General features: G+C 42.5%; 1 protein-coding gene across 10 annotated transcripts in view; it reads left to right on the forward strand.

Annotated features, from left to right (window-relative positions):
* The window catches only part of PKP4 (plakophilin 4), a 231,836-nt gene that overhangs the window by 190,507 nt on the left and 13,765 nt on the right, over positions 1-27,564 (forward strand). For all 10 annotated transcript variants that reach the window (XM_027588571.1, XM_027588575.1, XM_035726564.1 and 7 more), the window contains 6 exons: positions 983-1,196; positions 16,048-16,231; positions 19,535-19,652; positions 21,160-21,351; positions 21,551-21,724; positions 25,750-25,900. In XM_027588571.1, the coding sequence (XP_027444372.1) occupies positions 983-1,196; positions 16,048-16,231; positions 19,535-19,652; positions 21,160-21,351; positions 21,551-21,724; positions 25,750-25,900 (1,033 nt within the window). The remainder of the gene's footprint in view (positions 1-982; positions 1,197-16,047; positions 16,232-19,534; positions 19,653-21,159; positions 21,352-21,550; positions 21,725-25,749; positions 25,901-27,564) is intronic.

A 27,564-nucleotide genomic window follows, 5' to 3' on the forward strand; every position in this document is an offset into this window, starting at 1 on the left:
ATTTCTTAACCATGCATTTCATTATTTCTCAGGAGAAACCAGGATGAGTATACCTCTTGGAGGACTGTTGGCATTTTCAAATCATGTGTCCACTGTTAGCTTATTTACAAAACATGAAGCAAAAATCAATTTAATCTGAATTTTTGAAGTAATTTCCAAAAATCTATTAGATAAAAATTATGTATGAAACTAGTGAGCTTATGTACTTGACGAGGTTCTGGTCAAGATCGGTGCCAACATACAATTAAGTCAAGTTACAGAGAATTTATAACTGTTACTAATACTGAACCTATGTGAGTATTTAATTTGACATTTTAAAGTTTTTTGACATTTATAGAAATACAGTGAGTCATTGGTTATCGACTAGCGTCCTATGACATACAGATTCTTTCTTTTAACATCTTAGCATTGTCCCACCTGCGATGGCATATGGAACCTAAGTGTTTTTCATCAACCTACTATGCAGAACAACATACGAGTTACTGAGCTAAAGGTGGATGAAGGACATAAAGCCCAGAAATATTTATGTAATATACTAATTACTTGACAAATGAAAGATTAGGGAAGGTAGTCTAGAGAAACAATTGTGTAAACCAAGTGACTTCAGTCAAAAATCCTTTCCTATATGTTACCTCTGATCCTGCTTACAGCTTTGTTGTCTTTGTGTATTTGCTCATTGCCCTCAGAAGTGTAGGCATAATCCCTCTGTGTGTTTGGGAGGTTGGAGTAGATGTGCTAGCTACACATGGCCATCAGTACACCTAGTTCTCCCTTCCTTTTTTTAAGCCAAACCCAGGAGAGGAGCTTAATCTTGGAGAGTGTCCCTAATGTTTATAAAAGATGTGTTATTTAGAATAAAAAGCAAGCTTTTGAAATGATCTGGAGTTGTCCATTTCCCGTGATCTTTCCATAACAGACTTTTGTTTGATCACTGATTAATCATATGTCACTTAGGCCTGGTACCTAATATTTTTCATTCTAGGTGTGTAGATTAGGGGGAATCAAGCATCTGGTTGACCTTTTGGACCACAGAGTTTTGGAAGTTCAGAAGAATGCTTGTGGTGCCCTCCGAAACCTTGTTTTTGGCAAGTCTACAGATGAAAATAAAATAGCAATGAAGAATGTTGGTGGGATACCTGCCTTGTTGCGACTGTTGAGAAAATCTATTGATGCAGAAGTAAGGGAGCTTGTTACAGGTGGGTAAACAATGTGATCTTGTCCTGGAGGAAATGTTGAAAACCATCTAGACGATGTCTGTATGGTGGCACTGGGAAGAAGTTGGACGTTCTAGGTAGGAGATCATGGTATCACGGCTCACGACTGTGACAAAGGCTGAATCAAATCTAATGATTCACAAAGCACTTGCAGTGTTATAGGCTTATCTTGACTCATATCAGTTATTGTACTTTAATGCATAGGTATCAGCTAACAGATGTCTTGTACATAGAGGACTGAATACATCTTTTTTTTTATTATGCATTCCATAGTAAATCCACTTGTTTTCAGCAGACTGGCTCTCCTTTATTATGAAAGAAAAATATACTTAATGGATTGACTACCTTCCACTTCAGTTCAGCCAGGGTCTAAATACCTGTTAGTGCCTCAGATGCTTTCCTAGGTACCGGAGATGTGCAGGTGAATAGAATTCAGTCCCTGTGTGCAAGCAGCACCCCAACTCAGGAGGAACACAGATGGTTCTTGGAATGTCAGGGAAATATGGCAAGTGCCAGGACACAGTGGAGCCTTCACGGGGAGCACAGAGGATGGCCAGGGAGGTTCCCTGGTCGGTGTGAAACCAAAATAGTCCTAAAGGATGGGGAGGCAGAGGCTCGGAGCCAGCATGGAATAGGGGGTCGGAGCTTCCAGCAGGAGAGGCATGCTGAAGGAAGACAAGGCCAAAGAGAAATGCAGGCCTGGTTTGGAGAACTTTTATGAGGAACTTGTGTCCCATACACAGTGGGGGTGACTATAGGGCATGGCTTGGCCACATCTTCTTCCAGCAGATATACAGTGCGGGATTGATTTGAAGTAGATGCACCTGGCATCTGGGAGGCCTGTAACCTAGAGGTAATAGCTTGAGCTGCATCAGTGATAGAAAGAAGGGGTGGGCAGTTGAAAAGAGGGAACAGTGAGAGAGACATTTAACGGCGAGGGCACAGTGGTCCAGTGTGGGGAGTGAGAGAACAGGAGGAAGTGAGTAATGCTTTGTCTTGAGAGACTGGACTTGTAGCACTGTCAGCTGGGTTCAAGGGTTTTTGAAGTCCAGACGGAAGAACAATTCTGCAGCAGGGCAAATTAATGATAGCATTATTCATAATAGAGACTGGGGGGAAATACTGAGTATGCACTGGTAGGAAAATGGTTAAGTAAAGTACCTTCACAGAGCAAAACCACGTACAAGGGTTAAAACAAGTGCATTAGAGCTATCTATGGCAACATAGATAAATATCCAGAAACACTGGTAGAATTATAAGCACAGCGTGATGCTGTTGGTATAAAGTTTCTAATATGCAGGTTGAGTCTATACATTCTTTTTTGATATATGCACATGCAATAAAGTTAAAATTTTTCACTGGAATGACAGAAGCTAGGTTAAGGCTAATAGTTGCCTCTAGGGGATGCAGGTAGAGAAAATGGGATTGAGGGGTATCATCCAGCTCTGTTTCTTTAAAAAGAAAAACCTGAAACAAGACAAAATATTAATATTTAACAAAACTAGATAGCAGTTACCTGGGTGTTTTATATTTGCTATGCTATTTTTCATGCTCAAGATACTTAATTTAAAATTTTCTAACTTTTTAAAAAAATTAATCCCATTCTCCACTTGCTTCCACTATGAAATTTAGAGCTGTAGGTTCTGTCAGATACAATTCAGTAACACTTGGGAATGTAGCAAACAATCATGAATCTAATATTTAAGGGTAATCAACTTTCTTATAAGGTATTAATATGTTCAAAATACGGTACCCTGTACTCCAAATAATATTGGTATGAAATTTACATCATAAAAGTAGAATACGCTTTGTGTATAATCCTAAACTCTGGAATGGACTGCCTGCCTTAACGTAGTTTGAATATTAATGTTTTAACATCTAAATTACATATTGATTTATTAGTATATTCTTTTTCAAATGTTTTGGCGGCATCAAGCCCTCTCACACCAAAAAATAAATCTGTACACTTACATATGTATAAAATGAAAATTAGGAGAAGCTACATAGAATTAAGGAAAAAGGAAGAATATAGACATAGCCATTCTAGAAGTCAACACAATCACTGTGATTATGCCCCAAAATTAGCATTAAGCTCTCTGTTAGGGAGGCTTAGAGGAGACAGCGTGTATGCAGCATATGAGTGCTTTCTGTCCTTGTCTGGCGTTTCTTCCCCATCACTGTGACCTTGCTGTGTAATAGTCTAGATATCTCTGCCAGTAACACCTGGGCAGCCAGTGAGCCTGCAGACTGATGTGCGTGGGCTCCCTGCGGGATCAGTGGTGATCTTTGGATTTCCTGATATTAGAAGCACAGCTTCTACTCAGATTTGGTTCTCTTTTGATTAACTAGTCACGATAAATGTGCAGGGTTTTTTTTCTCTTCTGTCATAATTTCTCACAGGAGGAATAAGTCTTTGCTGGATTTTTTTTTTCTGAGGCTTTATCCTTGGGTGAAATGGTTACAGTGTCTCTCCTGAGCCTCAGCTCAAGGAATTTGTAAGATTTAGTGATAAACAAGAAGCAAGTACATGAAAGTTTGGTGATTTCTTTTTCATTTGAGAATAAATCTGATTTATTTGAAGTAGAGCCAGACTTTACTACTAAGAGCTTTTATGTACTAATTCACCTGGTGCATACTCTAGCTCTAAGTGCTAATTTAGAGACTTCCCTCCATATTCCACTGTTTTTGTGTGGGTGCAGTATTAGCTGCTCCGAACACAAGATGTTTTCGGACATGGGCCCTAGCCTTGAAAGGAGGATATGAGTGTTTATTAATTCAGAAAGGCCTATTCCTCCAATAGATCATATTGCTTCCAATGTAAAACTAGCAAGAACCTCTGTTGTTTTTTTGTTTTTTTGTTTTTTTTTGAAACAACTGCCAGTACCTTTTAGGTGTAAGAAGTATTTTTTGTCCATACTTGTAGGAAAGGGAAAATTAAGAATTGCTGTATAACTGTACTTTTGCTCCTAATAATTTATACTGATAGAAGAGCTGATTGCTTACGAAACGTTCTCCTCAAAAGTTGTCTTTGCTTTGGAATGGGAGTGGTCAGTTTGTGAACACTTCACTCAGTTGACTTATATAAAGGAGTTGGACCAGGGGACTTCAGAAGTAAATTTCCAGCTCCAAAATGCTAAGTGTCAACCTGAGTTTGATTTGTATATAAACATTATCCAGCTAGTATGAAACTACAAAGTCATAATATAAATCTAGCATAGTTATGTGTGTGTGTTGCATGTATGCATGTATTTATAGACCAAGATTTATGAAGACAAGAAAAATTATATGTTCACATTTTTCAGTTCCAGAATTTAGTGGTACCACCTTTAAATGCTGTTCAGTAATTTTTTTAAAATATCTAGTCCCTGATACGTTTTAAAGCATGACAATATCAAGACATCCTTAGGCTCTTTCATTAACTCTTTCCTCAAGTCAAATACTCATAAGCCGTCTTTGAACCATAGAATCACAGAGTTGGAGGGGACCTCAAAATAAATTCTGTCCCATCAGCTATCCAATGCATGTATCCCCTGTACAGCTTCCATGTAAAGTAGCCACCCATGATGTGCTTGGACCCACAGGGACAGGGAACCCATTGCTTTGTGGGGTTAAGACTGAGCAGCAGTGTTATCCAGAGAGCAACAAGAAGACATTAAGTATGGCTTGAGAAGGCAAGAAAGATGGGCCCTCAGGAGCTCATTTGGGCTAGGAATAGCCCTAAAGAAGACAAGTCGGCCCTAAATCCAGCATCCCAGACCTCTCCTAACCAGGAAAGTGTGTCTCAGTCTGAACCATTCTCATTAAATCATGTCTGCTCCAAACATGGGCAGCTGGGTGCTATGTGACCACATCACTCTGCATGCCCTATGAGCTGCCCATCTCCTGTAAAAACCTCTTTGAAAACGGAACGTTATTCTTCCAAACTTCAGTGTTCTGCCAGTGTCTCCACAAATCACTCCAGCCCTGGCCAGCCTTGCACAATGCTTGCCCTTTGCAGGTGTGGTGTAAGAGTTCCTCAGTGGGGATTACAGTCAAATTAGGATCATGAAATGTTAAAGCACAGTGAACTGCTATGTTCAAAATACTGTATTATCTGAAAAAAATACTATCCCCTTTGAAACTAGGTATTTTATTATTAACAGTAAGTAATTCAACCTAGTTATTAATCCAGAGACTTATATTTTTTCTAGTCCCCTTTGTATCAGTTTGGCATTTTAATGTGCATACATGAAGAAATTTTAGCTATTCTTTTAAAAAGGTGCCTCACCTTTGCTTGGAATACAATAATTGCCCAGCACCTGTATTTGGGGCCACATCTTTATTTGCAAGGAAAAATGCTTTTTGTAAGGTGTATTTTCTCAAGAGAGTATGGCTGTCGTTGTTAATTAAAATGGTCCTCTAATAATGTAACAGGATTCTTGTGTTTTCTTCATTGTGTTGAACATTTTCCGGGTTGAAACCTAATGAGCTTTTCTTTTAGTAATTGCTGATCTATATGGGTGCTTAGGTGGGTTTTGTTGTGTTGGTTTTTTTGTGTGTTTTTTTTGTTGTTGTTTTTTATAATCACAGAGACACTTTTTGCCTTTATTGTGCTTAAACTTGAAAGCTGCATGAAGTATGGTTGTTCCTGGTTAGGTTTATAAAATGAATGTCTTCTAGGCCACACGCTATGGGTGGAAAGTGGGAACATCTTGTCACTAGAAAAGATATGTGGAACTCATTTGCTCAAAATAATTAAATAGTGTTTCTAAGCCAGGAAATATGAGTTTCGAGTTATTGAGCATCCTGAAAGTATCATTTTTTAAAAGCTTTCGAAATTGATATTTCACAAAATCTGGAGGCCTACCTTTTAATGTACCAGATGTCCCAAAACTAGCACACTTCTATTATCCCTATTAACACTAGTGTTAAATATCAAAAAGTAGCCTTTGTTCTTGAATAATAATAGACTTTGTTTAAATGACTGCTATATTCACATTCTTTCCAATTTAGCAAGTGATTATTCATCCATATGGCCAAGTAAAATATTTCCACACTGTTTATTTAAAAATTTCTGGATGCTAGCAGTGGATTTCAGACACTATGCAGAACATGAAATTAGGTTTACTCCCTTACTGATCATTAGCGCCATGTTTCTGATTAGGTAATAAATTAAGAAGAAAATGATAGTCCTGCACTAAGGAAGGGTAGGTGGGCCAGGCTAAAGTTTAGCAAACAGTAGGATGTTCTATAAAGAGCAGAAGCTTAGTGGATTAGTGGACATGCATTCAGCCATTTGGACTGTTAAGTGCCATGACAGGATGAAATAATTTACCAAATATGTCCCCTTGGTTTAATTATTATGCCTTCAAAAAAGTCATTTGTTCTTTGGTCCAGAGAGGAGTTGACCTATTTCTGTCCTGCTTTTTGTGGACCACTAGAGCCATCAGGTGTTGCATGGGGAATTTTCAGAAATCTTGCAACATCTCTTCCCAATTCCCAGCCAACGTCAGTGGGATCCTTTTCACTTGCCCCACTTTATAAAACAGGAACACAGAATCGTGTGCTGTCTTATTTACTGAACATTTCAAACCATAAAAATTGGTAATGAGAAATAAAATGACAAAAAATTTTAATTGGTAATAAGACAAAATGGTGTATTATAAATGGGACAATTCCTAATTCAGAATCACAGAACTTTGAACTGGAAAGGGCCTTAAATCTTCCATTCTGTTCTGCCCTGCACACACACACATATTGCAGATGAGAAATTGAGTTGAGAGATTGAGTCCTGATTGGGTTCCTGGCATGTAGGCCAGAGCACTTCCTTCCCTGCCTCTATTTCTGCCTCCTCCCTGGCCCATCCCCAGGCCACTGAAAAGTGCTGAGCAGGTGCAAAATCTGGGGGTGTACCTGCCCATTTTCAATGTCATCTTCCTTAATTCTTTCAAATTACTATCAAAAAGGAAAAAGAAAAAAGACACAGTATCTCCTTTATTCTCTGAATTTCACTGAGAATATAGAGAAATATGTTTGAACGTGGCCACTAGCACGGTCATATCAAACTACTGATAGGGTATAATCAGAAAGTGTCAGGTGCTTAGAAAACGTGAAATGTGATTTTATCTTGTGAATATTTCAAGATACACAGTCCAAGTATGAAAAGATTCAACCTTGTAAGTAGAATATGACCTTCTATTTTATGTGTAGGCTTCTAAATACCAAGCAAAATGAGACAGTCAAGTGGGGAGTCTCAGGTCCCTACAGAACTCAGGTGGTCAGCTGAGAAAATGAAATTTCCCAGCACAAGAGAGGCCACATGGTGACACACTTCCTCGGGAGATTTGACAGCCAGTATTTTTGAGAAAGATGAAGGCATATGACAAAAATCTAAAAAGAAGATGCCCAAGAGACGCCAGCCCAGGTCCCTTGAGTACTTCACAGTTTCTGAGTCTGTAGGACCTCTCGTGGCTTAGTACTGAAGGGAATTTTGTCTCTAGGCCCCTGCTGGTGCCAGACAGCTAGGTTGAAGATTTCGTGCACATGAAGAAGCACATTCCTGGAACGCTTCATAGTCAGCCGTGGAACATGTTAACTTCAGTGGCTTTTTCTCAGGCACATCTCTAGGATAGCATAAATGACCTAATTCTCTGCCAGAGGCTGAAGTAACCTGAAGAACAACCGGGGTGGCTGGGTCACTGCCCTCCCTGCCACCTCGGCATCACTGTGATTCTCTCAGGAGGATTTCTCTTTGTGTGACCTGTTCACTTTTACAAACCCCCTCTGACAGCAAGATCCATCTTCTACATCCCTTACAGGCAATTCTCAGTCAGCATTTCTGAATTGCTGATTAACTTTCAGCAGAAATGCCTTTCCAGGGTATGGAGGACTCCATAACTACATTATGTCATCAGTCCTCTCAACCTACCCATGAAGTCACAAAATTACCTGAAATAGAGAAGAGTATGTTGAAATGTAAATGTGAGTCTATAAGTGGATCTCTAGAAATTGATAGATCTTTTCAAAGATGCTGTGATCCACCTTTGTACCTGAAAAAAATCACAGAAACGCAGGCTAACCCTCTGTTCTTTAAAGACTCTAAAGATCTATCATTCGTGTCCTTTGGCAGGGGAAGACTTAAATAGCAGGCGCAGTCTCCTTCAAATTGAGTATGTAGGCTGGAGCCCCACTATGTGCAGCCTCTGCGGCTGGCCCAGACCATCAGCTCCACACTGCCCCCTCCAGGGAAGTTTCCTTCTCCATCGCCTAAGCGCCTTCTCACTCCTGCTGAAACCAGAGGTGGTGACCACCATGCTCATAGCTGGGACCAAGGGAACTTTAATTTGCCTGACATGGAGTATGCATTAGCTGTGTGCAGGAAACCGCAGGGAGCATGCAGGTGAGCAAGGCCAGCCCCACCCCCCACCCCCAGCTTGCTGGGCCAGGCTTCCCTGTGGGACCCAGCAGGGAGGGCAGCAAGCAGGCCTAGCCTGCCAGCAGGGCAGGAAGAAGGAAGCAATGAGAATCCACGACGACACGTTCTACCAGGAGTCACCGCACACAGTTCAGCCAACCCCTGCTGAGATGGGGCATCTGAGGAACCCTGGGAGTGCTCATACACCACCATGAGTGTTGTTTCCTCAGCATTTAGTCAGAGAAAGAAAGGCTTTTCTATGATTAAAGACAGTACTTCGGTGCCACTCGTAATAAGTGCTTTCCCATTATTTCAGTTCCATTCATTTCATAATTTGTTCCACAGCATTCCAGTCCTGGTGGAAAGCTTGAGTGATTTGCCTGAAGCCACAAATGGTAGGCATTTGTCACTGTACTGCTCTCTTCCTGCTGCCCCCTGATTTCTCCCTGTTACAGCTCCAGATCCTCACACAGATGCCGAGCTGGGGCTCAGCTTGGAGGCTCCCTCACCTTGCATCCAGCTCCAAACTGCCCGCATAAGCACTTGCCCTTCCTCTTTGCCTTTCCATCTCATGTTCATCACATTCCCCCTAAACTCCTTCCTGGGACATAGGCTCTGCCCCTCCTGATCGCTGAGCACCCCTGTCATTTCCTGGCATCACACCTGTCCCTGCCTTCCACACTTCCCCACTTGGCCGTTCACGTCTACAGCCCCTGTCCTTCCCTTCTAGGCCAGCCCAAGCCTCGAGGCTCCCCTACTCCTGCCCCTCCCCCAAGGCTATAGCCCACCTGGAAGGGTTTTCCCCACCCCAGTGCTTCTCCCCGGCTTCTGCCCTTCACGCTCCAGCTCAGAGCCCTACCAGACAGGTTCCTATGCATAGCAAAACATCCAGGGAGAAGCAGCATGTTGGAATGACGGAGCTTTGGGGTGAGATTGACTAATTTCCTTCCAGCTCTGTGGCCCCAGGCAAATCACCTCTCCCAGTACCAGCTTCCCCAGTGATAAAGCCAGTACCTGTTGCTTGGCGTGTCAGTGGGTGTGGAAAGCCTGGCACAAACAGCCCGTGGGCTGTGCTGCTTGCTCTTCCCACTCTGGGACGCTTTGTGATGGCTGCCTTATGTTGTAGCTGTTTGTGACGAGGCCTCTGAGAGCAGAGGGCTCCCCTGCATGTCTCCCTTAGATGCTGGCATGAAGTGAACAAGTATCTCTCCTGGCACTTCCCAATAGAAGTATAATGTAGGGCACATGTAATTCTGAACTTCCTAGGAGCCACATGAAAAAGGAAAGAGGAACAGGTATTATTTATTTTAAAAATGTAGTTTATTTAACCCAATTCTTCTAAAATAATTTATAAGCAATATAAAAATTATTAATAGGAGGTTTTACATTCATTTCTTTCATACCAAGTCTTCATACTCCACTATATATTTTACATTTCTAGCATGTCTCAATTTGGACTAGCCACACCTGGCTGATAGCTCCTCTGTTGGGCAGCACAGATCTGTACTACACTTGGGTACAAGTAACATGTATCTGAAAGGCCTGAGCTGCACTGCTTGCATGGACAGGGACGTAGGAGGCCATATTGGGACCAGAGGTAATAGCCATAGAGTCATGACATTACTGACTTCCCAACAGAAAGCCTTAGAGGTTTATAAAAACCTTACAGGGGTTAGGGGAGAGCTTCAGGGGCAGCTTCAATGAGAAGAAACAGAGAGGTGTATTTGCTAGATCGTGAGTGTTTGAGCCAAAGATTGTCTAGGGGGATAATAATGGAGGCATGCGCTAGGAGCGGGCAGTGTCCCTAACTTCAGAAGCCCACATTCCTGCCTTGTTATCCACAGACCGAGTTTGCAAGATGAACACACACTCGGACCTTCATATGCAATCTGAAGCCTTGATGTTTTATATTTTCACTATTAGCCTAATATTTGTATTCCGACTTATCAAAAATGTTTGCAGGGTGGGTATCCCAACACAAGCGTGTTCCAAGGAGCACACAGATGGAGAAGGTGGGGGAATGAGCGCATATATCAGAGCTGAAGCAGAGGCATGAGAGTGACCTGGCATGACTCTCGCTTTGTGCCGGAATGCCTCATCCTCTGTTCTCTGACGTAATACCCTCCACCGCCCCTAAGGCTTGGGTAGTTCTCTTTACCTCATGGACATCTTGTGAAAGAGCAAGAGTGACAGAAGCACATCAATAACAGACACAGAATAAGGCTAACTCAGGGAAGAAAATGCAGGAATATGTCTGGTAGTGCTGTTTAAAGTTCTTTGGGCTATTTTATTTTTCTTTTTGCAGTGTCCACTGCATTTGTGGGGGTTTTTATAACAAGGAAACTGGACATAAATTGAATGCTATGTAAAAACTAATGCTTCTAGATTTCTTTCATATCAGAAAGAAAAACAACTGTGTAAGCTGTTACATATTTCTGCTACCAGAGAAATAATATTTTCCAAATGTTGTTTGGTTGGTTTTTAATGTCCATTAAGAAATACATTTTTTCAAATAGTGCTGTTGTTCTTTTTTTTTTTTTAAAGATTTTATTTATTTGAGAGAGAGAGCACATGAGAGGAGGGAGGGTCAGAGGGAGAAGCAGACTCCCAGCTGAGCAGGGAGCCCGATGCGGGACTCGATCCTAGGACTCCAGGATCATGACCTGAGCCGAAGACAGTTGCTTAACCAACTGAGCCACCCACGTGCCCCAGTGCTGTTGTTCTAATTAATCAGTAAAATCGGTTTCTAATCTGACCATAAAATTATCAGTTGTTTGTTAGAATAGCTATAAAGCTACTTTTAAATATGAGCTCTTTCAAAGTTCTACAGTGTAGGATTTATGTGAAATAGTATTTTAATTACTTTATTCATCCTTTGTGGGGAAAATGAACTTTCATCTTTCATGGGAGTATTTCATTTGTGATTATTGGTTACTCATAATTGCGTGTACTTTCTCCTGCGGTAGAGACTAAGCAGCTTTTTCTACAATAATATGCATGAAATTCTCTAATATTTTCTAAATTAGTTTGTATGTGTATATTCTTAGTCCTCACAACAAATAGCTAATTGCTTTAAATTAAATAAAAACCTCAAGCTTCCTAAACGAAATTATAGTTTATTTTTAACTTTCTCTTTAGAAACCAGGGGATAATGGAGTATGCTGCTAAATATTTTTGAAGCAAACTTTGCATGAGGATGTAGGAGCTGGAGGTTTATTATGTTGATGAGGATGCTAATTCTGTGGCTCTCTATTTTCTCAACAGTCTTGCTACATCTGGGAGTTGGTGTATTTACTATTCGTTATTTACTGCTCTAGCAACATTCTTCCTGACCCATTAAATGAAGGCCTAGACAGACTAAGTGGGGAGAATGTTGTTTTATTACTACTGTAGTGAGGTGGGGTACCCACAGGTATTATTAGCTGGTCTTAAGAATGGTGCTTTTTCCTTTGAATAGATAAGCCAAATTAAACATTCCATAGTAAGGCTTTTAAGTTTAATTGAACCTTCTTCATCCAATATTGGTTGATCAGAACTGATTGTTTAGGCTTTCCATAGCCTTGTTTTTGAAATAGAAGGTGGGGAAGAAAAATATCAGTGTCTCTGATATTTGAAGTGGCTAGTTTAAATCCACGCCCAGTACTGTAGTTCTTTGTGTTACAATGTAAAGTGCAGGATTAGAGGGATAATATAACTCCGTGCAAGATGATCAAGCTGCCTTGTATGGGTCCCCTGAATGCAACAGACTTAGCAAAAATAGAACCTCTCCCTTTTTTCTGGTCAAGAATAATTTTGAAGATTTTTTGAGGTTACAGAAAGCCTGTAGTAGACTTTTATATAGTGGACTGGTTTTATGATCAATAAGTCATCTCAACTGACCAAGAGATAACACAGTCACCTTGTGTACTGAAGGGTTACATATTTTCAAACATTTAACATTTTATAATTGGGCAACACCAACCTTTTCTGTATTGCAGTTTTGAGGGGTTGGGATTCCGGCACACTGCTGTTAACTCTTAACTTCTGGTTCCAGAGATGTAACAGAAATGGGATTCTCCTATCCTCAGAGCTAAGATGGTGGTTTCAATAACCTTCTCTTTTAGTCTTTATATGAAAGGCGAGCAAAACTATGCCGGCAAATTCCTTTCAAGATCCAAGACATTGTTCTAACCTCTCCCTGTAGTTACAAACCTTAAGACACTCCTGAACACTCAGCTTAAGAAAGTCAGGTATTAATTATGAGCTAAGTCTGACAGAAAGGAAATAAAAGGGAAATCAAAAAATAAATACATGCCTTTAATTTGGATCCGCCAATAAATATTTGTGAGCACCTATTATGTGCTCTGCATATGTGTAACGAGACATGTAAAAGAATGGATCATGGTAGAGTTATTTGTTCCTCATTATACTTGCCTAATGAAATTAAAATTAAATTTAGAAATACGAATGCTCATCCTTTAAAAAAAATCAACATGTGGAATTTCAATCCTATAAAATAAATGGGAAAGTTAATTCATCTTGTGCAGCTTGACTCTATATGTAAAGCACATAATGCGTGGCACAGAGTAAAATCACAGTAAATGGTCATGTTACTGTGGTTTATATTGATTTAGGAACACTTATGCTGTTCAGTCCAATGTAGTTAAGGGCTAGTAGTAAGCTATAGAATGACGTGTAACTCCACTGGTCATTCTAAATGCCTGATAAAAGAAAGAAAGAGCAGGACAAAATTCTGGTACCTGCACAGAAAATCAGGGAAATCCCCAAATCTGCGAAATATCCTCTTCCCAGAAGTAGGTCATAGCAGGAGCCCGGAGTGGAGGCAGGAACCGTGAAAAACAAGATTTTCTGCCAATGATCAGAGAACTTCTAGGCATCAACTCCTAGATCCCTCTTCTTAGTCATGTTTTCACCTGAAGTCTGTGACTCACACTGTTCCATTTTCTGTAGCTGTATATCTAATTTTATACCTATAGCCTATAATGTAAGAGGCTTTCCTGTCCATAAACCTTGCTTTCAGTTAACTTTTATACATTTATTCTGTGAAGTACAACATAGCATATTAGAAAATGCAGCCCTCCCACATGTGTTGAATTCTGTGGAGTGAGGAATTTGAAAATACGTTATAAAATTGTCAGGGGAGGTTAGGAGATGACCCTCCCCACCAACAGTGTGTGGGCTACGTGCTGCCCTGTGGCTGGCTCGGGCCCCGGCAGGTCCTGGCAGGACCCTGGGTCAAGTATGGCTGTCCTCATTAGCAATAAATGCTAAAGCCCCATTCAAGGCAGCCTTTATCACCTACCTTTCTATGCCTCAACCCACTCTCTCTTCCATCTTTTCTCCCTTCCCCGGTCTTTGGGTCAGGGTAAACCTCCAGGGACTTGTTTTTCATCCTTAGCTTCTAGGTTCCTCCCTTGGTCATCAGTCTTCTGATAGCTCTCCCCTGAAACAATGCTTTTCAAATGTCTTTTAGACATGAAACCCTTGTTTCAAACAGAAACATACAGCATAGCCCAGTACTGAGAACAGATAAGTACGGAGCCACTCTGGGGGAATTGGGGTGGGGATCTGGCAACCTGCTGCCAATCCTCCTTCCCCCACACCTCACATGGCTGCCCCTGAGAAAGTCCAGCAAAACCTCCAGAAAACAGGTAGCACAACCTCCCTAGATGAAAACCGTCTGGGATTAAAACCATTTTATATAGAAATTTCTGGCCAGTTCTATCAGAATTGACGGAGAAATAGCTCCACCTGAGGAACTGAAGTTCCATTTCATAAGCACCCCCAGTGTATGCTGCACTCTTGACTAGAACCCGTCTCTTATTTGCCACATGATAATTATATAAGCAAAGGTCTGTAATGGTAGACAGAACAAGCTTTCAGAGACAAATCAAGGTCTTTACTTTTCCTGATTCTAAACTGTCTAAAGCTCCCTCCCATTCGGGGCCTAACTAGGTGAACCACTTCCAAGGCTGAAGTCCTTTGGTGTGATGGTGAGCTAACCCACCCCAAAGGTAGGAGCAAGAGAAAGGGCAAAAGTCCTTGGTAAACAAGGGTAAGCCCATCCAGCCAGGGCCAGAGCCCAAGCATCAGCCTCCATCACCGACCACTCCCTGTGCAGCGTGGATAGGTCAGGATGATGTGCAGGGAAGGGGTGGTACTCTCTCGGCTCCGTCAGAGTTTCAGTTTACTATCTGCAGTTCTAGCCCGATGCTTGTACTTCTTCCTCCAAAAGGAAGAGTTCTGTCAGCTCTCTCACACCGCCCTCCTTTGTAGAGGTCCCTGCGCTTCTCCAGGCCCCAAGAAGGCTGAGCAGTTTGCTGTTACCGGGCACCGGAGCCGCAGTTCTCCCCACACTCCTGGTCTGTCAAGTTCACAAGCCGTACGTGCTCCCACGGAAATGGGGATTTTGCCAACTCCTTCCCCTCCACAGGGCCTCGAGCATTTTTGTGTGTTGATAATTCTAAAAGCACTATACCGGCTTTTGAGCATCTTGTCAAGGACACATCAGGAGGGAACCTCAGTACCAGCTGCGCTTCCTCTCCTTGCCTTTCTTTTCTCTGACCTGGGAAATGCATTGATGTGAAATGGCATAGAGTAGATATAGTCTTGAATTTGCTCTAATTTCTAAAAGAATAATTCTTAGAAAATATGCGTGCTGTAACAATAATTGAACTCACCTCATAGTTGACACAGAAATGAAGACGCTCTAATATGCATACAATTTAAATACCCCTCTAATAAGCTATGTTTAAGGTCTGTTGTCCCAGTACTCCTGATATGGATTACAATAGGAGGGACTCAATGTAACTTGCATGTGGTAATAAGCCTCTTAATGTGGAAATAAAAATGTTTAAGCCTTATCCAAATGAGGGAGACGAAGCAAATGTAACCGCCCTCTTATGTATGCTACCGCAAGCATATTTAAGCTTGAGCTTCCCAGTAGCAAAAGTAGAAAAAGGAAGCATGATACAGAGAAACGTGTCAGCCTTTTGAGAAAGAGAAATTGTTCCCAAGTACTAAATTCTAAAAATGGTTTGTCACACAGAACATTGAATTTAAGGGATGAGGCGATGCATAACAGCTTTACAACAATCACAGGCGAGTTATATTCATGACCCTTGATTGGATTGTGCCCCTCCCCCTTGAAAAGTAGCTCTGATTTGCTTTGCAGAAGCCGCAGTCATCTTGTCTGATAGATACATGGGCTCTAAAACTTAAGAGAAGGACTGATAGAGCTTTGGAATACACTGCCAGAAGCTCACATATGTTCACTCGGCATTTATTAGAGGTCCATCCCCTGCCTGGTTGCAAATTCAGGCCATAGATTAGATTTGGAACAGACGAGTTCACATCACTTAGGGCTGATATGTTTGCTTTATTCCTAAGCCTGAAGGATCTCTAACTGATGGTTTGATTTTTTTAAATCTCATTTTTTAGGAGTTCTTTGGAATTTATCTTCATGTGATGCTGTAAAGATGACAATCATCCGAGATGCTCTCTCAACCTTAACAAACACTGTGATCGTTCCACATTCTGGATGGAATAACTCTTCTTTTGATGATGATCATAAAATTAAATTTCAGACATCACTCGTTCTACGTAATACAACAGGTTGCCTGAGGTAAATTCTTTATTTCTTCTTTCCAGTTAATTCTTTGATTAAATAACATGTGTCATGGTAAGTTGATTTGGAAGGATTTACTTCATTTTATAAACATTTACCTACATTTCTAAGTTTGTTTCAAAATTTAGGCCACTGGACTCTTATCCTGTGAGGAAAATATCATGAGCACAGACTAGTGGCCTGAAAGACATTATCTGATAAATGACTCTTCTGTGGATTAGTGAAAAGGGCCCTTTCAGTCTGAAATTACTGCCAAAATTTCAGTGTTTTCTACTTTAACAGCATTTTTCTGGTTATCACATCCTGACTGCTAATGTGTTTGCAGCCTGGTTTTTGTTTAAATTCAAAATGTGATGGTTAAAACCTTGCTTTTAAAAGGTGCAAAAAAGGTGTGTGGTTTAAACAATTATTGGGGTTGAGTTTTATAAATAAATGAAAATGAGCCCAAATTCTATTTTAAGTCATTATCTTTAGATGTGAAATTCATAAAGGCTCCTTTAAGTGTGGACAGGAGTGCTTATTATTTGCCGTTAATACTCATCAGCTCAGTTTCTACCTGGTGTCCTAATTGTACAGTGCTCTGGGAACTTGAAGTGGAAGCCTTGGGGCAGAGTGGCCTGGTTGACACTAAGAGGCAGCCTGACTTCCTGCCCCACTCTGAGCTTCAGTCTCCTCATCTTTAGACTAGGGATAACAACACCATCTCACACTCGTGAAGAATCAGCTCATAGAAAGTGCTTAGTGTAGTGTCTGATGCGCAGTGGGCGCTAACATTTAAGCCATACATCCAAGCATCTCTGTAACAGCTTGAAAGACAGGGAGGGAGCCTGGGCTGTTGCTCTGAGGCAATACTATTATGACAAGTGACTGTCGGCCCCCTTACTGTGGGTGGATGACAAGAGTCAGGATCCTGGGAAACAGGCCAGCTCCCTAACTCAGAGGCGTGCATCAGAGAGGAGATTATATCACCTACTGATGATCTGTGGAAGGAGCATCTCATCCTTTCTCTGCTCCTGGATCCAGGGAGGCTGTGATGGCTCCTTAGCCAGCTTGCCAGGCTTCCCAGAGACAGGACACACCAGTCCAGCTCCCCCAGTGGTTCAGGGCTATAAACAGTTTTGGTGCATGCCCTCTGTGTGAAATCAGTGATGACCAAGACAGGTCCCTGCTTGAGAGAACCATACTCTGTTGAGGAAAACAAGAAAATAACAGTAGATGCCATGGTGATGCAAGAGTTTTTAGGAGATGATTTTAATGGTCAGGTGGCCCCTCGCAGGAGGTGAAATTGAAGTCTAGATCTGAAATACCACCAGGAGCTGCTCTTTTGAGGGCAGGGTGGGGTCAGGAGGATGCATATTCTGAGCAAAGGGAAGGAGTAGTGTAATGGCTCTGGGGCAAAAGTGGGCTTACGGCTGGAGCTTACTGGGCGAGGCACAGAGTGGTACCAGATTAAGTAGGATTTTTGAAGTCAGAGGAAGGAGTTTACAGTTTATTCCAAGTGCCTTGGGTAACTGTCAGAGGGCTTTAATTTCAGGAGTAGTGGGACTGGATCCTGGCTTCAGTGTGAAGACTGAACAAGGGCAACAGTAGAGCTAGGAGGCTGAGGCTGTTGCAGTAATCCAGGTAGACCGTGACAGTGGCCTAGACCAGGTGCTGGAGCGAGGTAGGAGATAGGGGATATTTTTGTGGAGGGAGAGTTAATACCTAAATCTTTGGCTGAATCAATTGGGAGCACAGGAAGAAGAAAGGATGGAGGGATGAGCAGATGAGAGTTTTGACCATGTCCATTTGAGATGTCTAATTAGCTACCCATGTAGTAATACCAAGAAAGCAGTTGGATAAAGGACCCTGGAGTTTTAGAGAGGGGTCAGCCTAAAGGTAGATGTTTGGGAGTCTGCATGGGCCCATAGGTTGTATTAAAGCCAAGGGACAGAAGGAAACCACCCATGAGAATGTAAAGATAAAGATAAGAAGGACCCAGAGTAGTCTGGCACTCCAGAGGGACCCACCAGCAAAAGAGACTGAGAAGGAAAGGCAGCAAGATGGGAGGAAAACCAGAGAAGTGAAGAGTCCCGGGGGCTTGTAAAGGAATGGAAGATGGCAGTTGTTGAGTGCTGCTGAGAAGTGACACAAGATAAAGAGCAGAGGAGGGACCATGGATGGCACTGTCTCTCTGGCCCTAGAAAAATAAAGACAAAAAGAAAAATCATTCCAAATCCCCCTTATTTGGCCTAAGTTTTTACAAAATCTGAGTTAGCCTAGAACCCTTGTTAATAAGACATAAAATAGATCCTTAAAATTTGGTATCAATTCATGAAGGTAAACTGGTATCCAAAGTTTCAATATGGGGGCACCTGACTGGCTCAGTCGGTACAACACGTGACTCTGGATCTCAGGATTGGGAGTTCAATTCCTACACTGGGTGTAGAGATTATTTAAAAATAAAAATCTTTAAAAAGAAAAAAGTTTCAATATGGATGAGATCTAAGCCTCAGGGTTTTTTATATTTGAAAAATTATAGCATAAGCAAATGCCCATATTTAACGTGAATGGTTATACAAGAAATGACATTTCTTCTGTTCATTCAGGAAGCATCTATGACCACCTACTATAGGTAAAACATTGTAATAGGTGCAGGGGCCTGCCAGCCGTAGTGGCCCAACAGGAGAAGCAGAGCATGTCTAGAAATAACAGCCATGGGGCGCCTGGGTGGCTCAGTTGGTTAAGCGACTGCCTTCGGCTCAGGTCATGATCCTGGAGTCCCGGGATCGAGTCCCGCATCGGGCTCCCTGCTCGGCGGGGAGTCTGCTTCTCCCTCTGACCCTCCCTCCTCTCATGTGCTTTCTCTCTCTCTCACTCTTTCTCTCAAATAAATAAATAAAATCTTTAAAAAAAAAAATAGAAACAACAGCCATGGCTAACAGACATTGCAGGCACTTTTCTCATTGCCTTTATATGGAGCGTTGCTTCCACACACGGACCCTGTGAGGTCGTCAGTATTATTCTCCTCTTTTTACATATGAGGAAACTAAGGAGGCTAGACCCCAAAACAGTCTTTAGGAGGTTAGAAAGTGGTGTGTCATAGGAGGGAGACAGAGTTCAGATGGCCCTGCTCCCTTCTGTGTGGGTGGATAATGGGGAGCTGGTTACGGTGAATTCTCACGATGTTAAAGTGTCTCCTCACACGGGATCTACACGGCTGCTGTCTTGTCCGACCTGTCGGATGGTAAGGTGAGGCTCCCTGGCTAAGGAGCGAGCTCCTCATCTCAGTGGCTCCCGTGTGTGTCTCTGCCCATTCAGGAACCTCAGCTCCGCAGGGGAGGAAGCCAGGAAGCAAATGCGATCCTGTGAGGGGCTGGTGGACTCGCTGCTGTACGTGATCCACACGTGTGTGAACACATCTGATTACGACAGCAAGGTCAGTGCTGACTGGCCACGAGGGCCGCGATGGCAGGTGACAACAGCTGCCTGACGCTGCTATTGACCTGCCATTCATTCTTTCTGGAATTCTTGAGCCTTTCCTACTCATTACGCTACACTCCAGATTAAGGGAAGTCTCTCTAAAAATGACAAATTAACAGGGACATGACAGTTTAAGAAAATAGCCTTAAAACCATGAAAACCGAGTGACTCCGTGTGGCCAAGGACTAAGCACAGGGTGGCAGGGTCCCGACTTTGTGGTTCTCTTGGGCTGTCACTGATTGTCCCTGCTACTGTTGTCTCCAGCCGTGTCCCCTGTGGCTAGAATCCGATCCATCTGTATTTGAGTATCTAGTGAATAAACATTCCGGGTCGAGGCGCTATAACCCACCAACCCCTCTGCCTTTCTAGCCCCAGTGCAGGCCACAGCCCCCACCCCAGACCCACTTCTCTACATCCCCAGTCTTGCCCTTTCACCCCTCCCTCTGGTGCCCTGCTGGTTAGTGTGTTCCCAGTAGGAGCCCCTCCTGCTCCCCTCCTGTTTTCCCCATCCTAGCACAGGGCATTCTACTCATCATTTTTTAGCTGTGACAACCATCTAGGATCTGCCGCAGGAGCAGGGACTGAGGAAGGTGGCAAGAAATAGGAAGGAGGGACTAAAAATGTCAGGAGTTCCAAGGTACGCCAGGTATTTGCTTTTCAGGATGGGCTAGGTGAGGAGAAGCCGTAAGTAAGCCTTGTGTCATAAACATGGGTCTGAGAGAGAAGAGAGTGCTGAGTCGTAGGCTCACGGAGGAGGTAGGGGGGAGTTCAAAGTGATGTACAAGTTTTTATCTGAACCTTGTTGAACCAAAAGATCTGTAGATGAAATTGAGAGGAGTAAGCAAGTTGGAAGGAGAGCTTCCTGGGAAAGAGCTGAGCTTGGCTTTAGGTGCTCTCAGCGAAGTCACAGTTAGCCTCCCAATCAGAGGTGTGATACAGACTTTAAGAAGCAAAAGACCATGTACAGAAGGCAAAATGTCACAAAGAAATCATGGAACTTTCCGCAGAGGGAGGGGAGAGTTCGGAGATGGATGGAAAGGCCAAAGATGCAACTTGGGGGGAGGGCCTTCCCCGGAGATGGGGTTACTCGTACCCCTTGTCATGGTGAAGACGTCTAATGGCAAGAAGGAGTGAGGTTCTGGCAACTTGGGTGCCTCTCTGCCTCTGCAGCAACTCTGAAGCAGAAACACTGGGCATTTTCTCTGCCAGAGTCTTGCACATTTTAATCAGCACGAAATCAGATCCGCAGATGTAGTTTGGATGGCTCTGCACTCTGTCATTTGGGTATCCCACAAAAATTCTAGAATCATAATTCTTTCCCTAGCTTGTTTCAGGTTCCCATAAGTAAAAAAGCAGTTCTCTCATATTCTACATTTACTTAAGCTCACTGCTGCGCTCAGTACAGAAGCATTTTGCAATAATGTGCTACGATGGTTTTAATTATACGCCGTGTTGGTTTGCAGACTGTGGAGAACTGCGTGTGCACCCTGAGGAACCTGTCCTATCGGCTGGAACTGGAGGTCCCACAGGCCCGGCTGCTGGGGCTGAGTGAGCTGGATGACTTACTAGGAAAAGAGTCTCCCAGCAAGGACTCGGAGCCAAGCTGCTGGGGGAAGAAAAAGAAAAAGAAAAAGAGAACACCACAAGAGGATCAAGTTAGCATTTTATTTGACATGAAACTCTAAGGTTTCATTTTTCTAGGAGTGAGAAATCACATATTTGGCAAGAAAAGAAAATTTCTCATTATACAGTTTTTCTACCTAACTCTAGCTGAATCCAGCAGAGAGGAATGTTTTCAAGTATTGGAGGTTGTGTTCATTTGCTTCCATTTCACGTGTGCTCTTTGTCTTTCAGTGGGATGGAGTTGGTCCTATCCCAGGATTGTCAAAGTCCCCCAAAGGGGTTGAGATGCTGTGGCATCCGTCAGTGGTAAAACCGTATCTGACTCTTCTAGCAGAAAGTTCCAACCCAGCCACCTTGGAAGGCTCTGCCGGATCTCTCCAGAACCTCTCTGCTGGAAACTGGAAGGTATGTTGTCCTCCGGGGGTCCACACTTCTTTCCATCTGTGCAGCCAGCCCAGCGGTGATGGTGAAAGGGACACAGTTGTTAGGACAAAAGGGGGGGCGATAGCAATTGGCCCTAGGCTCAGAGATGAATGTGACACAGCCCTTCCTGTACAAACTGAAGGCTAGCAAGAAAAATGTACAGTTCAAGAAGATACAGTGTAGGATATGTGGTACACACGGGATATGTGTACTGTGGGATCTTAAAAGAGGACATCTAACTGAGCCTGGCGGGTTTGAGAAAGGCAAAGAGGGGAGCCAAGAAGTAGGGAAGGTTTCCGGGAGAGATGGTGCTGCCCAAATGGAATCTTTCAAAATGAGCTGAAGTAAGGCAGCAGAGTCTGAGGTTAGGGGTGTAGAGGGAGTGATCCAGAGAAAGGGACAAGAGAAGAAATGCCTTGAGGTAAGAAAAGGACAGTGTGGTAGACTGCAGGATGGGTGCTGGGCATCAAGGGCAGCGCAAGCGTGGCCCGGGTGGGACCAGGCATTGTAGATAGGCCTGACGGCCAAGCATCAGGAGCTGGGATGTGACCTGCAGACCAGAAGGGCCACTAAAAGGGTTTAAGCAGATAGGTGACACAGATGTGGATACTTGTGCTGTGGTGCAGAAGGTGAATTCAAAGAAGAGGAAAGTAGAGACTGGGATTCTGTGCCGAACATGCCAGGGGCCCGAGTTAGTGCTGAGCTAGGGCGGCACTTGCAGGGGAGAGGGGCCGCTGGTCCTCTCTCAGACGCTTACAGAACATACCTATGGCAAAAGTTACCATGTCTCCTTTAAAGGTGTGTGACTTTATGAAAATTGAAAGTGGTTTCCTACTGTTACCACTGGAAGAGGTTCCCAAAACTTTTTAAACATCATCTACCACCTTCCCAGACAATCATTTTCTGAAATATTTTCAACCTCTAAATATTTCCTGACAAGTGTATTTTTTTTGTTTCAAGATTTTATTTAAATTCTAGTTAGTTAACACAGAGTGTAACACTGGTTTCAGGAGTAGAATTTAGTGATTCATCACTGACGTATAACACCCAGTGCTCATCCCAACAGGTGCCCTCCTTGATGCCCATCACCCATGGAGCCCATCCCCGCCTCCCTTCCAGCAACCCTCAGTTTGTTCTCTATAGTTAAGAGTCTCTTGTTTTCCCTCCCTTTTTTTATCCTTCCCCTATGTTCATCTGTTTTGTTTCTTAAATTCCACGTATGACTGAAATCATATGGTATTTGTCTTTCTCTGACTGACTTCACTTAGCATAATACACTCTAGCTCCATCCACATCACTGCAAATGGTAAGATTTCATTCCTTCTTAGGGCTGAGTAATACCCCATTGTGGTGTGTGTGTGTGTGTGTGTGTGTGTGTGTGTGTGTGTGTGTGTGTGTGTGTGTGTACACATACACACCACAACTGTTTTATCCATTCATCAGTCGATGGACACTTGGGCTCTTTCCACAGTTTGCCTGTGTTGATAAAGCTGCTGTAAACATCGGGGTGCATGTGCCCCTTTGAATCACTATTTTTGTGTCCTTTGGGTAAATACCTAGTAGGGCAGTTGCTGGGTCATAGGGTAGTTCTCTTTTTAACTTTTTGAGGACCCTCCATCCTGTTGTCCAGAGCGGCTGCACCAGCTTGCATTCCCACCAACAGTGTACACAGAGGGGCCCCCTTTCTCTGCATCCTCCCCAACATCTGTTGTTTCCTCTGGTGTTAATTGTAGCCATTCTGACAGGTGTGAGGTGGTACCTCATCATGGTTTTGATTTGTATTTCCCTGATGATGAGTGAGGTTGAGCATCTATTGGCCATTTGTATGTCTTCTTTGGAAAAATGTCTATTCATGTCCTCTGCCCATTCTTAACTGGATTATTTGTTTTTTGGGTGTTGAGTTCAATAAGTTCTTTATAGATTTTAGATACTGACCCTTTATCAGATACATCATTTACAAATATCTTCTCCCATTCCATAGGTTACCTTTGAGTTTTCTGACAAGGGTATTTTAGTAGAGTTATTATAATGCTTGTTTTTGGCTACTTCCTCCACCACCACCTCCCAAAAGGAGAATCTTTTGGCCACTGTATTATCCATGAGAGTGAAAAGCATCGGTCAGGCTAGGTGTGGTTTGTTTTGTGCAGTCAACTGCTATAATGAATGTATACAGATATTTATGGCCTAGTGCTAAGCCAGCATGGTTATTTTGTTATTGTTGTTCTTAATTAACATGCTAATAGCCCAACATCTAAGTGCTGGCTCTGGAGCCAGATGCCTTGGTTTTGAATCCTGGCCCTTCCACTTACTAGCTAGGGGTCTTGGATCTTTCCGTCCTATCTCATGAGGTGGTTGTAAGAGCTAAATGAGATAATAAATTTTTAAAAATTAAAAAAAAAAAGTGAAGGACCTAGGACAGTGTGTGGCACATAAGTATTCATAAATATTTATGTTGGTGACCCAGTGTTCGCATCCAGTTTCTTGTGACCCAAGAGATACATTTGATGACAATAAAAAAGACAGTAATTGAAATAGATGTGATTTGAGTTGTGTTTAATTTCACCTCTGGAGTCATTTAGTGAATGCAAGTTAGATGGCAAGCTCATTTAAAATACAGATACTATCCTAAAATCATTTCCAAAGTATCTAAAATAATAAATCAAAATATTAGATCCTTATTAAGAAAACAAGATACAGATGTTATCAAGTCAGAAGCTATTTTGAGAGTGGTGATGACTATAGTGCCCCCGAAGGGAAACACTTCTGGGCTGGGCTGGGCTGGGCCAGGCCACGTTGTCTCCAGGTGAGACAGGTGTTGGCTCTGTCCTTGCAGATTTCAGAGAGAAGTTGAGAAAGCTGCCTGGGTGCTTTACTCTATAGAAAGTCATGTATTGCATTTCCTCGCGCCGCCCCTCCCCCCCCCATAGATTTCATTTGATTTAGAAAATAGGAGTATTTGTTTCATATGAAGAATGTTAATAGGATCTTTGAAATGCATCTCTTCCTCTTACTTGCATTATTAAAGTAATCTATTCTGTTGGTATTCAAGAAACTGAGTGGTCAATCATATATTTTAATGTTCAAAACAATACAAAAGGCTTGGCCGATCTTTGTCCTCATGTCTTGACCATAGCAGGAAAGTATTAGATGTTTTATGAGCAACATTTTTCAATTATCCTAAATTTTGAAAAACAGTTTGCATTGGTAAAAAATGTCAATAAAAACTCAAAACATGATTAAAGGCCCAATTTTCAAATGCTACTTTTTTTTGGTTATTTCCCTGATGACTTAGCTAGCATTCATTTCCAATTCAAATAGTACAAACGCTGACTCGCTGAACAGACTTGCCTCATAGCCACAAAAGAATTTCTTGACTGTGAATTAAAAAAAGAAGCAGCAAACTAATCTTGCAAAAGAAAGCATTTTGCACACAAATATACTTTTTCACCAGTCTGTATGAATTATGATGCTCAGTGTTTCTGGAGAATTCCTTTTCTTCTGAGGCAAAGGGTTTTTTTCAGTCAATCTCTTTGAAAGATTACTGAACTCTAAATATTGTTGCAGAGAATATAGGAAAAGAATGTACTGATGGAGACAGGTTCTCCTATAATGTACACTGATCAGTTACCGTTTCTGCCATCCTATTTATAGCCTCCGGACCTGGCATGGGGCCAATTGCAGAGAAGACCCAAGATCCTTCCTTAATCATGTTTACGTATCTGAGATAGAAAGCAATCACTGCCTTCTCTTTTCTGCACAAAAATATATGGCAGATGGTGGTTTGAGATTTTTAGGCTTTAGGATTTCTTTTTAAATCAGTCATCCTAGCCTGTCTTTATCCCTAACTCTGGTTTTTTCTTTACTGACACCACAGATTTAATTTCCGATTGGAAAGAAAACATTTTTAATCTATTAGTTTATCTTCTGGAAACATCTTTTTTAGGTGACAGTAACATCTGAGAGTTGAACTGTGTTTTATACTACTATTGGTTTGTTTTACTCACTAGTTTGCAGCATACATCCGGGCGGCTGTCCGCAAAGAAAAAGGTCTGCCCATCCTTGTAGAACTTCTGAGAATGGACAATGATAGAGTTGTTTCTTCGGTGGCAACTGCCTTGAGGAATATGGCGCTAGATGTTCGCAACAAGGAGCTCATAGGTATGTTCTGGTGACAAGGTAAGTTGTAAAGAAAAAGTAACTACATTTATAAAACTAGGGGCGCCTGGGTGGCTCAGTTGGCTAAGCATCTGACTCTTGATCTCAGTTCAGATCTTGATCTCAGGGTCGTGAGTTCAAGCCCCGTGTTGGACTCCACACTGGGTGTGGAGCCTACTTTAAAAAAAAAAAACAACTCTTTTGATTTATAAAAATAATGACATTTAAAATGATCAGCAACTGAGTTCTGTTCTCTGGTGTCTTGGCATATTTGTGTACCCTTTGTGCTGTCTGTCCTTTGTGACTATTCCTTTTCAGCAAGAGGCAAGCTCATTAATTAAACATTGATCAGGGAAGGAAAATTTTCAAAAAAGGTAGCAATTTCAGCTATACATTACAACACTGCTTGATAGATTTGGTGTCTCTGTTTCCCAAGAGAGGTTCATTTCCTGAGCAACAAAAGAAGTTAATTCTCACTTTCTGATTTTTGAGACTGATAATCTGCTAATTTACCAACACTACCATGATCTAAATAAAAAAAAGAAATTACATAAATGGTTTGTCGCTTTTCCCTAGTGTTCATGCTCAGGCAGAACCACTGTCCCAAGGCCATTTCCCTCCCGGGGCAGGGTCAGGACTAGGCTAAAGCAAGTGAAGCACATAGGGTATAAAATGGTAGGAGGCACCAACCCGCAGGGCTGTCCAAATGTAAGGTTGGCATTTGCATGAACCTGACACTGAGCACCCCTCTTCAGGTTTGAAACCCTCGGCAGCGTAGCTTGCTTGCCCCCAAGGCCGTTACCACACTCAAGCGGAGTATAGGGTAGAGGAAAGATCGGAGACTCTCCAGTTGACCTCAAGTTAAACCCTGGATCTGCTTCTCACTGGCTGGGTAACCTGGGGTGTCCTGTGGTGAGCCCACCCAGCTTCAGGTCTTTCATCTAAATTTGAAAACTCTTCCTCAACCCTATCTCTGAAAGGGAGCCGACCACCTTGCTGTCCTTACCACGGGTTTGCTGTGCATATCAAATAAAGAGGATGAAGCAGCGCCAAGCTCCACGCCAGCCCCATGGCTGATGACAGGCCAGGAGAGAGGGAGGGGGAGATTTGACAGGATCTTATGTGGAGTAGTGAATAAGTATTGAACTCTAAAATAGGCCTGTCCTGGGGCGGGGGCGGGGGGAGACAAAGAACAGAGCAATAATATTTACCTTAAAGAGTTGCTGTGAGGATTCACTGTGGCATCTTGCATGAAAGCTCCTACATAGTGCCTGGCAGAATTGCTATTTTAAATTATCACCTAGCTTAACCTGCTCGTAACACACCATTCCTTTGAGCCAAATTGTCCCCCAAGGAGAGAAGAGGAGCTTCTTCCACACCCTGTTCATACAGTCCAGCTAGTGCCTGATGCCAGTATGCTTTATAACTCTTAGTTCCCACATGTCCTTGAGAGAAACCCTTCAGGTCCCTAAAGAGATTTTTTAAGTTATTTTTGTTACATCCATAGTGTTTGAATTTCTTGTAAGAAGCACATATAGTTTGGGAATTCCTAATGCTAAAAAATAAAGGGTTGACAGCATATGATGACGTGTGGCCTATCATGGCACAGCGGGGAGGGGACACAGGTGCAGAGGTGTGGGGCCAGTGCCCCTGAGTGCCAAGACCTC

Source organism: Zalophus californianus, chromosome 3 (genome assembly GCF_009762305.2).
Source record: "Zalophus californianus isolate mZalCal1 chromosome 3, mZalCal1.pri.v2, whole genome shotgun sequence".
Classification (NCBI taxonomy): domain Eukaryota; kingdom Metazoa; phylum Chordata; class Mammalia; order Carnivora; family Otariidae; genus Zalophus; species Zalophus californianus.